The sequence below is a fragment of the Pseudophryne corroboree genome, chromosome 2, assembly GCF_028390025.1.
Source record: "Pseudophryne corroboree isolate aPseCor3 chromosome 2, aPseCor3.hap2, whole genome shotgun sequence".
Taxonomy (NCBI): Eukaryota; Metazoa; Chordata; class Amphibia; order Anura; family Myobatrachidae; genus Pseudophryne; species Pseudophryne corroboree.
In genome coordinates, this window is record NC_086445.1 from 488,178,830 (window position 1) to 488,191,701 (window position 12,872).

The 12,872-nt window shown below is 45.9% G+C and overlaps 1 protein-coding gene across 1 annotated transcript in view; it reads left to right on the forward strand.

Annotated features, from left to right (window-relative positions):
- Positions 1–7,252: 7,252 nt before the first annotated feature.
- PPM1E (protein phosphatase, Mg2+/Mn2+ dependent 1E) overlaps positions 7,253–12,872 on the forward strand; it is a 459,180-nt gene continuing 453,560 nt past the window's right edge. The window contains exon 1 of the mRNA XM_063953905.1: positions 7,253–7,599. Coding sequence (XP_063809975.1) covers positions 7,418–7,599 — 182 coding nt within the window. The 5' untranslated portion in view covers positions 7,253–7,417. The remainder of the gene's footprint in view (positions 7,600–12,872) is intronic.

The following is a 12,872-nucleotide window of genomic DNA, read 5'->3' on the forward strand; positions in this document are numbered from 1 at the left end:
GCTGCAGTGCTGTGCGCTACCTTGGTGAAGACTGATGTCTTCTGCCGCCGATTTTCCGGACCTCTTCTTGCTTCTGGCTCTGTAAGGGGGCCGGCGGCGCGGCTCTGGGACCGGACTTCGAGGCTGGGCCTGTGTTCGGTCCCTCTGGAGCTAATGGTGTCCAGTAGCCAAGAAGCCCAAGCTGGCTGCAAGCAGGCAGGTTCGCTTCTTCTCCCCTTAGTCCCTCGATGCAGTGAGCCTGTTGCCAGCAGGTCTCACTGAAAATAAAAAACCTAAAACTAAACTTTTACTAAGAAACTCAGGAGAGCCTCCTAGAATTCACCCTTCTCGGCCGGGCATAAAAATCTAACTGAGGCTTGGAGGAGGGTCATGGGGGGAGGAGCCAGTGCACACCAGGTAGTCCTAAAGCTTTACTTTTGTGCCCAGTCTCCTGCGGAGCCGCTATTCCCCATGGTCCTTACGGAGTTCCCAGCATCCACTAGGACGTCAGAGAAAAGAGAGATATACATATTGCTATGCATGAGACCAAACATGAAAGCCGATGACTGTATAAATATACATATAAATACAAATATGAATATAAGTATAAATCACGAGGGGCAGAGTGCAAGGTAATAGAGGTTAAACCACCTGAAAATATACCAAATGTAGCCAAAACCACAATTAATCACAGTTATTTATGGATAAATAAGTTCCAAGGCATCATCTCATTCAAGCCCCCTGGGCTGATGTTTCCTAGTTTGTGGATAAATTTGGCTTCTAACCGAAGGAGTCTGTTCTCACGGTCACCTCCTCTCACAGATTTTTCTACATGGTCAATAGCCATGTGCCTAAGGTCATTAATAGAGTGTCCTACTTCCACAAAATGCCTGGCGACAGGTTGGTCAGCTACTTTCCCCAGAGTGGCTTTCTTGATTGCAGACCGATGGAGGGCCATTCGTTCCCTCATAGTTCTGATGGACTTACCTACATATACCAAGTTGCAAGGGCAAACTATGATATAAATAATGTAAGAAGAAGTGCATGTAAGTACATGTCTAATAGAGATATAACGGTCTTCATGTGGGTGTTTGAATGAAGGTCCAGTCAGCATATATGAACAAGTAGTGCACTTGGGGCACTTATAGCACCCAGGGGCTTTAGATAGGAAACTCAGCGGACGTTCAACCTCCTCGCTAAAACCTGTCACATCGGTGTGGACCACAATGTCCTTAATGTTACGTCCTCTGGTGAAGCATGCCATAGGGCGCTTGTTTTTAAAAGTTGGAAGAGTACTATCAGAGGATACAATAGGCCACAAGGCTCTAGAGGCACGTGAAATGACAGCACTCGTCGTGTTGTGTTGAGTAACGAATGGGATCATTTCCCCTCTTGTTTTTTTAATACTAGGAGAGAGCAGATTGCATCTAGGAATGGCCATGACCTCCATTTTCTGAGTCAGCAATTTTCTGTGATCGTAACCTCTTTGTAAGAATTTGATGATAAGCCTGTCAAGCTTTTCCTCCAATTTTGATCGATCACTGGTGATCCGAGCTATTCTTATCATCTGTGACCTAGGGAGTATATTAATTAAGCCTTTGGGGTGGTGGCTGTTAGCCCAGAGTAGGGTGTTCTGGTCCGTGGGTTTAGTGTAGAGGCCTGTCTGGATCTGCCCATCCTTATTGGTCACCTGGACATCCAAATAGTTGATGGTGGATGCATTAGTCACATAAGTGAATTTGATGGGGGATTCTCGTGAGTTCGCTGTCGCCATCAATGCATCAAAAAGGGGCGGAGGACCGGTCCACATGATAAACAGGTCGTCTATGAAACGGGTGTATAAAAGAATATGTTGAGCCATTTCTGGATTTTTGAAGAAGATTTCATTATCTATTCAGCACTTTCTTTTAACTTTGTCACGCTTCTTTCTTTCATAACACATCACTGGCAGTTTACCTTAATGGTATATAAATTTAATCAGTGTGCTATATGTTTTTTCCATATAGCATTACTTATGGTTTTTCTTTTAGGCTAATTCTATTTGTGATTGTGGCATAATTGAATGTTTTTTTTCTATAGCTCATTTATCACACTAACCATATTGACTAAGTGGACTCATTAGGTCCGATATATACTGCCAGAACTGTGTTTCAGGTGCGGGGTACTGTATATTAATTTCATGTCTTCACAGCGCACTACAATTCCCACCAAGCTGTGTGGCAGCAACGGACACCAGGTTACCATGGCGCCGGGCGGTCGCTTGTTGATGACGTCACCTGATAGCGCCAGACGGCGGTGCCGTTTGGTGCTCATTACGTGCACACTAGGGGCTTCTATCACACTATAAAGGTATGTTTTTGCTCTTATTTATTGTTGTACACCTTGACAAAGGGGCATGTGAGCCCCGAAACGTCGGACCATTTGATGTGTTGTTTAAATATAAGTTACTGACTTTAAGACGCCGAGTGTCGCTCCTTCTTTCTTGTCGATATATATTGTAACACTGTACGGGTGCAAGGTGCCGTTTCCTGGGGTATATGGCAGCACGCAGCAGCTGAGGAACAACACAAGTCCAGTTTCTGGTACAACTGGCCCCAGCCAGTTTTATTGTACAGAAAATAAAACAAACACCAAAAGAAAATACCTTGCCTGTCCGGCACTAACTAAACACAAGATGTTCCTAACTATCACTAAAACAAAAAACACAGAGTTCTCCAGCAAACACTGTATAGCTCACTTGTATCAGGAAGCATGTTTCTCTCACAGAGATCCTGCAGTCTTCCCAGGCAGTCTGTACACCCTAATCAGGCCAGCAGCTCTATAACACTCTTACACAGCTGAAAGCCTGATTAGCCTTCTGTGAGGCCAAAGACCCGAACTGGGCCCAATGTCTGGAACTTGCCCCATCTCTCTTTCAGGGCCCTTATCCAGCTTTTCCAACAAACTGAAAAGGTTCTAACAAAACAAAACATATTCCTAGAAGTTTTCATTTTTCTAATACATGTAAGACAAGAACCTGGGACAAACATACCTGCCCTCAAACACTATTCCAGTGTTCTTGTCACAATATATATTATATATATATATATATATATATATATGTATGTAGAAGTGGTAGGACCCAGCGCCTTTCATGCGCACAGTGCCAATATCTCAGTGAGTATTTAAAATGCGTACCAGACATATGATAAAGACAGGCGTTACCAATGGTCTCTCGGTCCTATGATTCCTCGTTCAGCATCTCATGCCCTTCCAAAATAGGAGTCGACTGGAAAACAAAGAATCGATAATAGTGCAATATTGTCACAGAGGGTACTATTATATATTATATCTCTCTGGATACGGGCAATCTAGGCTCTGTTTTTATTTTCACCTATGGCGTGGTGAGATTATATTCACAAGGATCTAAGTGATTATTCACGTAGGGTACAAGCAACGGGTTTTTCACGTTGGAGCACGTGGTGAGAATTATTGTGACAATATTGCACTATTATCGATTCTTTGTTTTCCGGTCGACTCCTATGTTGGAAGGGCATGAGATGCTGAACGAGGAATCATAGGACCGAGAGACCAATGGTAACGCCTGTCTTTATCATTTGTCTGGTACGCATTTTGAATACTCACTGAGATATTGGCGCTGTGCGCACGAAAGGTGCTGGGTCCTACCACTTCTACATACGAAATTTGTGACTTTTTTGGAAATTGAGTCACACCAGAGGACTTTCTAGCAGTATGGGAGTGCTTTGGTTTTGATATTAACTATCACAGTCTGAGAAATTTGTACACACGTATTGTCTTGTAGGTAGCAGCGCTGTTTTACACTATTATAATCTATATATATATATCATTTATTCATTGATGTTGTGAGGATAAGTGAGCTCATTTTGGTGAGTGCTGAACTTTCTGTTTGTATATATTTGGGTTGGTGGCCATGGGCTACATGCACCCCACCCTATTAGTGGCGAGTGCGGATACTGCACCCCGCTTCTGGGGTGGCGAGTGCTTTGGTTTTCTATTTGTTGGTATATTTCAGGGTTAATCCTTGGTTAACTCATTAACTGTGGCCACAAACTTTGTTCATGCACCCCAATTATCTTAAACCTGTGTCAGCTGCCCTTTAGTAATTTATCAGCCAGTGTCAGGTGACTAGTGTACCTTTTAAAAGCCATGCAGTTCATGGCAGGTACACCTTACACCAAGTGGGCATATTTGCAGTTATATTATGTGATACAGTTGCCAGCTTTTAATTTTTATGATTTTGTGATAGAGTAGGACCTGCATGAAGGTGGGGTACCTTGGCGAGCGGTATGCAGGCTTCCGTGCATTGGCCAATTCACTAACTAAACCCCCATCATTTATTCATTGATGTTGTGAGGATAAGTGAGCTCATTTTGGTGAGTGCTGAACTTTTTGTTTCTATATATATATACACACACACACACACACACACACACACACACACACACACACACACACACTCATACACACACATGTGCATGCATCAAAGGAAACCCCCTTCCGAATCCTGCTTTTGCCCCTGCGGGGGGTGGTTGCTGGTGGGGGGGGGGCTGTCTTGGGTGCCCTGGGCCCCCCAAGGGCTTAATCCGGCCCTGAGGGGAGGGCAGACAGAGTTTCTCCCCCAAGAATAGCAAGAGAGATGCAGAGATTGGAGCCAACCCACGCACAGCGCTTCTAACCAAAGGGAGACCCCTTGTCAGCGCTGACTGTGCACCATAATAGGATACACAGTCGTATTGCAGCCTTCCCCCCCTTCTACAACCCCCTGGTACTGTTTACAGATGGCTGGAGTTGCTGTGGAGGGACCTGTTTCTCCTGATCAGCGCTGTGCAGGCAGGAAAATGGCGCTGAACGCTGCTGGGTCCGCTCTGAGGAGAAGCTCCGCCCAAAAATGTTGCTGTCTTCCCGCTCTTCCACTGATTATACTGGCCTGAGGATTGAGTGCTGGCTGAGATCCGAGGACCCCGAAAGGCTTTGGGACCAGTGTAGGGTGTAGCACTGGCTCAAGGCGCCCCTCAGAGCGCCACACGATGTACCGCTGAGCCTCCCTGAGCGCAGTTAATACTGTGCTCCTACCCTGCTGCCGCAATCTTCACACCGACCCCCCCGCTTGCTAGGGGGGTTGGTGTCTCACTCGCCACCGATTCTTCAGCTCTGTAAGGGGGTGGCGGCATGCTGCTAGGGCGAGCGATCCCCTGTGGTGGGGAGTGATCTGACCCCTCAGGAGCTCAGTGTCCTGTCAGCGGAGTAAGTGGCTCAGACCCCGCAGGGCGGACACTACTCCCCCCCTTAGTCCCACGAAGCAGGGAGGCTGTTGCCAGCAGCCTCCCTGTAAAATAATAAACTATAAATAAAACTTTTCTAGGGAAACTCTGGAGAGCTCCCCTAGCTGTGACCGGCTCCTCCGGGCACATTTTCTAACTGAGTCTGGTAGAAGGGGCATAGAGGGAGGAGCCAGCCCACCCTCTCAAACTCTTAAAGTGCCAATGGCTACTGGTGGACTCGTCTATACCCCATGGTACTAATGTGGACCCCAGCATCCTCTAGGACGTAAAAGAAAGTTGCTTGGGGTTAGAGGCTTGAGCATAGATGAGAGATTGGAAATATGTTTGTCAGTATCCAGAGCATTACAATAAGGGGGTTATTCAGAGATGGACACAGATCTTGCTTCCCACAGCAAGATCGGCGTCCATCTACTCACATGCTGTGGGCTGCCCAGCATGTGTGTGGTGCCGCCCCACGATGCGTTCGCAATTTAATTGCGAACGCAATGATTAGAGGTTGACCTCTGCCTGAGTAGCCTGGCTTCAGTGGCAGGCAGTCTGGCGACATTTGTTTTCTCTGAGTGGCTGCATGTGACGTCACACAGCTGCCCGAAAATGCTTCTGACACTCCTTCGTTTTGCCCAACACCCCCCCCCCCGAAACGCCACCCCGCGAATGCCTGCCACTATCACCTTGCGCCTGCCTCCTTCCAGGATGCGGCCGCAAGTACAAGGGTCACGTACGCGCACTGTGGCCAGTGAGCGACTGCTGCGTGCGAAAGTGCGTCTGCATCCAGGCCTGACTAGACCCCTAAGAGTGGTAAATGGACTTATATGTAAGGAAGTCACTTCAACTACGAGATTTACGCCACTGACGTTTACTTTTCGGGAATTTTTTGTGTCTTGTGAATTTAGAGTGCCATAGTTGACACCTAAGTCTACGTGGAGTGTGATGGGTAGAGAGAGCCACTTCATCGAGTGCTGTTTCTAGAGTCTGGTTCAGGTGTGATGCAGACATCTCAGGAGAGGTGAATGTAGGAATTGGGGAGCATAGTTGTTGCAGAAAGATGGATAGTTGTTGAAAATTAATCATATTGTCAGCAGGTCCAAAGGGTCGACAGTGCTTAAGGTTGACAGGTACAAAAGGTCAATATGTTCAAAAGGTCGACACATTTTTTGGGGTTTTCATATTTTCCCAGCATCAGCTTGATGTACTGTACTATCCACGTGGACTACGATTGGGAATAGTAAGCTGTGGGGAGCGCAGTGCTAACAGAGCGAGCTAAAGCATGGCGAGGATCTACTAATGCTGGTCACAGAACATGAAATATACAAGATGTGGCCAAAAATAGGTGTCGACCTTTTAACCCTGTTGACTTTTTGTACTTGTCGACCTTAACCACTGTCGACCTTTTGTACCTGGTGACCTTATACATGTCGACCATATGGTGTCAACCTATTGACTATCCCCGTAGATCTTCTATACCACACCCATCACCTCAGAACTCCAGTGAGTCCAGAGAAACTATCCTAGTACCAGTGGACATAATAGAGGTGGCATCATCTGCAGCTCTCGCATTTCAAATACCCTCCAACATGACCCGCCCCACTAGGTACAAAATGCTCTGTTTCTGGACTTCCCTCTTAATTTATTATTGCCATCCCCTGTGAGGAAACAGCTTTCTTATCATTCAACTAGTTCAACACAGGTGATGGAAATCATAAATTAAGAGGGAAGTCCAGAAACAGAGCATTTTGTACCTAGTGGGGCGGGTCATGTTGGAGGGTCTGATTTCAGAGTTTCCATACATACATACTGTAGTAAATGATATATTAAAATGAAAATAAACAGTGCTGCATATGACAATGGTGTACCCAGTTGTGAGGAACAAGCGCACACTAATGCAGCGATGCAGTAAAGCCGTCCTCTGACACGAAGTGACGAGCTAGGTAGCATAAACACACACACAGCTATAACAATGTCAGGGGCATGAGAGTAGCAGTAGCCACGCCCTCTGAGGTCACATGATTGAGTGTTGCCGTCAGAGCTGCTGTGCCTGTACGGGGATGTATGAGAGTAGCGCTGCTCAGTGCCAGTGTCAGTGCTAGTGCTAGTCCTGCTTCCTCCAGCATCTATTCGCCCAGGAATGAGAAGCGATGTCCGGCTTATCCAACGAGGAGAAAAACTGCCGCAGGTTCCTGGAGCTTTTCCTTGGAGAGTTCAGGGGACCCTTCGGGGAGGAGGACCCCATCCCGTTTCGTCCGCTGTCTGACCACATCACTCCGGAGGAGGTGGAAGGGGAATGCCTGGACCTGTGCCTGCAGCAACTCTGCAAATAGTTAAGTCGTTCAATAACCTCCTGTGTGTGGGCAGCATCGCTGTGTGCTGGGGCGGCTGCTGCTGCTGCTGCTGGGGGTCGTTGGAAAGTAGCACATGAGCGTGCATGGCTATAAATAGACAAGAAGGAGCTCACCCTGAGGAGGTGCGGGGCACAGCGTGCATATGGCCAGCACAGTCGGGGGCATGTACCCCATAGCGCAGGGGCATCCCTCAGGTGCTAGTTACATGCCCGAGCAGCAGCAGCAGGCAGGGTGACCCGGGGCGGGAGATGTGCCGCTAAGCTGCAGAGCCCAGTCTCAGGGTCTGCGTGTCACTCCTGGGTAAGCTCCCTTACATAACACCTGGGGAAGATAAGTCACAGACAATGTCGATTCCAGATCCCCAGCCAGCTCCTATCATTCCAGCAGTCACAGCCAATCCGGCGCTCTCCCTGTGTGTGCATGCACCTTCCTTTCCCTGGCATCACCCTGTGCCCATAGTATATACCTGGCACCCCTCATGCACTCCGCTGTCAGTGCATCTCCCAGCGCTAAGAGATAAGAGATGCAAATCGCCTATTGTGCAGAGACACGCGGGGCTGGTGTGTAGCATATTAATCTAGTCCCCATCTACTGCCATGTTTGTGTCCCTGGCTGGTTACCTTGCAGTGTGATCGGGAATGATGGGCTCATTCACATATTTATATTACTATTCCTTTTATTATGTACATGTTACCCTTATATTTCTATCATTTCTCAGTTCAGCATGAAATAAAGACTAGTCACTTGTTTTCTCTAAATCTCTTGTTCTTAAAATGAAAAAAGTGAAATATATTACACACATAAATAATTGCAGCACTTATGGTGTGTGTGGTTCATGATCTATGTAGTATCTGATAAATCTTAAGTGCCTACAAGATATGGTTCAGTTACCGATTTATCATATAGATTACTTATATTTAGAGAAATAGTTGCACTTGATTTCATTGTTGAATTGTTCCTTAACTTTGCACCAATTGCAGGCGTATTATTATAGTATTATTGATTACTTTTATTATTACATGACTGAAGACTGAACTTTGCATTTAAATTGTATTATTTAAGAGAACCAGTATAATGCACAGTTCTCAATCTGTGCGTCCGGACATAAATTATGTGTTTCCTTGTAATTTATACTGGGAGTCATGATCCTATTTTGCTAAATGACTTTATACTTTTATTTAATAAATACTATTAATTTCTTTTTTATAAGTCCTATTTTATTAAGATAATATTGCCATAGGTTATTTTATCCAGCGATCCAGGAAGTTCTGAAAATAAGGATAAAAGAGCAATGAATTGCTGCTGCGCAGTTATAATGCTATAGACACAGACATGATCAAATAAGCATTACCACCGTCCGTCACAGTGAGGAGCACTGTCACACAATGTAATAATGAGAGGAATGTTAATGGCAGTGTATGGTAAGATCATTTCATTTTAGCTTATTTGAGTGTAGGCATCCTCTAAATTCCTAAAACAACAATTAGATAAAAAAAAGAAAGTCTCCTGTGCTTGTGTGGCCTTCCTGCGTACTTGTTAGGCTACACGTCCTTGGTCTCTGTTTCACCTTTGTATAGTACATACAGGCCTGTTTGCTATCTGTTAGTAGCAAGGATTTTTCTTTATTGAAGCAATAACATTTTGCCTGATTAACCAATACAATTTTACCGAGGCAGCTTAGTGGTAGTCAGTGTCTCTCTGATGATAATGGCTTCTGGTCATAATGGCTGTCGACAGGAATAAAGACCTACAGTAGTAAAAGCAATCACTAGCATTAGCTATCACCAGCTTTAATAAATACAGAGAAGCCTGATTTCGTCTTAGAAATGTGTTTTCCCTCTATAGAAAATAGATTCATTAGAATGAAAGACCACAGTTATGTTTTTTAAATCAGGATAACGTAATGGCTGAGCTTTTTCTGCAGTATGTCACCAAATTTAAAAGAAATGTATGGCTAATGGAGACCTGCAGCATGTCTTTGAATGTGGCCCAATGAATCTTCCTTCTCAAGATTGTGGTGATTTCTAGGTAGAATATATGACTCTCACCATGTAAGGGAGCAAGATTTACAAGAACTCTGTGTTAAGCTGGGTGCACACTGAAGTGACGGGCATTCGTTCCGACATTGGAACGAATGCCCATCAGCGGGCATTGCCAGTGCATACTGCCACAATGTTAATGAAGAATGGAACAACCATGATCCATCCTTTATTAGCATAAACAGGGACACTAGTGACAACGCTAGGTTTGATGTGCAGCACATCAAACCTAGTGTCCGTCACTGGTGACCACGGAATGCGCAATCCTAGGACCTGTCGCTACTCTAACCGCAAGTCCGTGTGGTAACCAATGGGGAGGCTGGAGCTGCAGCTCCAGCCTCCCCCTGCTCTCACTGCAACCTACCTCCCCCACTGCCAGCCAGCCAGAGTCCAGCCCAGATGCAGGGTTCAAATGCCAGCATCGAGTAAGACTGTTACTTATGACGGCGCAGAAGACTTCATTAGCCCTCACTGCACTGCAGTTTCCCAGCACTTCCTCCTCCACTTCCTTTACCACCATGCTAGGTGCAGTCAAACTCAGCTCAGCTTTGAGAAGGCGGCTAGTGTGATTGTGACAGGGCTGTCCTGCAGATGTCTTATGCTGCTTGTTGGAGATCCAGCTGGCTGCTTCTGCTAATCAAAGATGGGCAGTTTGTGTCCTGCAGTCTGAGTCTCAGTGCAGTGCCCAAAACAAGGAATGCTGCACCTGCCACCACCAACTAAAAGCTTTAATAATTATATTGTGCCGGGGTGCCTGCCAGGCTCCCATAACTAATGGAACAGGTGACCAACATTTCAAGGCCCAATCAGCCTTTTCATCAGGGTGAAACATTGGCAATAAACCAGGATGCGCTCCTACAGCCAATCATTACCTGATGGCGTATTCTGTGAGGCCACGCCCCCTGTGATACTACTCCTCTTATCTGGGAGCACGTGTGCCTTAGGTGCATGTAAATATAACTATTACCGTTCCCCTACCATGGTGCCCCCCCTTTCATTTTCTTCTGGATCCGCCCCTGTATGTAAGCGATATGTTGTTCCAAAACAGCATTTTGAAATGACATCGCTCCAGTGTGTACCCAGCTTAATTGTAGAGAAATGTATCCATACGAAGGGGCATATATTAGGCACTGGTTTTACCGTGCAGGGAAAAGCTCTGGGTTTCAAGCCCGTTGCTGTTCAACTATACTGCATTTTCCATGTGTAGTAAACCCTCGGGTAACGCGCTGTAACCCATAGATTCTATGTACAATGCAGAATCTATGGGTTTCCTTGCAAGTTAAATTCCAGAGCATGCGTTTTGATGCAGACATTTCATTACAGCTCCTGAGGCCGTGAGGTAAAGCACACCCCCTGGGTTTAACATGATACAGGACCTAATTGAATAGATACGAGCAAGCAATTAGTCGTGGTCGATATGCCCCATAGTTGCTGTAAACGACCAGCGTGCTAATGTTAGAAGTCACTGTCCTTAGGAAGTCATTCTGAGTTGATCACTCGCTAGCTATTTTTTGCAGCGCTGCAATCAGATAGTCGCCCCCCTATGGGGGAGTGTATTTTCGCTTTGCAAGTGTGCAAACGCTTGTGCAGCCGAGCGGTACAAAAGTGTTTTGTGCACTTTCTGATTAGGTCTGAACTTACTCAGCCACTGCGATCACATCAGCCTGTCCGGTCCCGGAATTGACGTCAGACACCCGCCCTGCAAACGCTTGGACACGCCTGCGTTTTTCCAAACACTCCCAGAAAACGGTCAGTTGACACCCTTCTTCCCGTCTTCTTTCTATCAATCTTCTTGCAATCCGCTGTGTGAATGGATTCTTTGTTAAATCCATCGCTCAGCACCAATCCGCTTTGTCCCCTTACGACGCGCCTGCGCACTGCGGTGCATACGCATGTGCAGTTTTGCCGGGTTTTGACCTGATTGCAACGCTGCAAAAAATAGCTAGCGTGCGATCAGGTCAGAATGACCCCCTTGGCATTCTTGTTACAAACTTTGAAACAGGCTCACAACCACTAAGAGCCCTATGTATTAATAATCGTGACTCTAGTTAGTATCACGATGGATATTTTGATTTTGAACGAAAATATCGCGCTGTGTACTAAAGTTAACTTGCAGGGACAGCGTAACGATAACCGCTGTCCCTGCGAGTTACATCCCCAACATAATGGAGTTATCTTTCACATTTGTGAAAGTCTCCTCCGCAGGTATCTGCCACTGCAAATGTCACAGTGTCAGACTTGTGAGCTGGCTGTGGGCTGTGGGAGAGGGATCGTAAGATCTCTCTTCTGCAATTAAGCCCCCATAGGCTTAAAGCAGTTTATGCTAGATCTGAGGATGGTGAAACCTATGGGGCCAAACTCCGAAAAGCTTTGGTACATAGGGATCAGACTGTAGTCCCCATTGCTTATAATGGGGACTGCGATCTGTAGCGCTAATGAGATTTCTTTTGTATGAGAGTTCTGTGAGTAGCAACAATTATATGAAATTATGTTTCTGCTGTTTCTGCATAATCTTATCAAAAAATGGGTTTGATAAATACGTCTGTAAAAGCCCTGGGCAGTAGAATCATGTTGAGATGCCAAGCAATTCATTGCCACAATCCCCATATATATCGAGCACCGGAAAACAAAATGTTCCATGGCTGATGCCCGATAGGCAACGCCATCTATAGATAGTGTTACCTGTAGAAGCCTTTGTGTTTCTTCCAACTGGGTACGCACTGGGATATATATCGGGTGTTCGGCGAATGGTCAATATATTGCAAATGGTTTGGCAAGTGTATACAAACGATAGGTTAAATGTTATAGCCTGCAAAAAGCAGGAAGTGCAGGATTTTGTGCGAGTTTGACCGGATTTTTAAAGCGGCAATCATTTTACACGGCATAAGTACTGGTTATGCCATGTAAATGCTTGCTGCTTTAAAACTCCAGCCAGACTTGCCCGATATCCCGCACTTCCTGCTTCTCACAGTCTATTACATACGTTCACAGACATATCACGTTGACTCTGCTGCAAAGCCGATGCCCAATATATCTGCAGATATACTGATGTATTTGGCTGTGTGTGCAGGCGGTCCGCTGACCACCCGTACACTTTCTGCAGGAACTGACATCACAGCTGGGCGGGAAAATTCAAATGGTTACCCTGCTGGATAAGAGGACCGACATATGGAGCTGCCGATCGGTAAGTGTATCTGCTTACCTGTATTGGC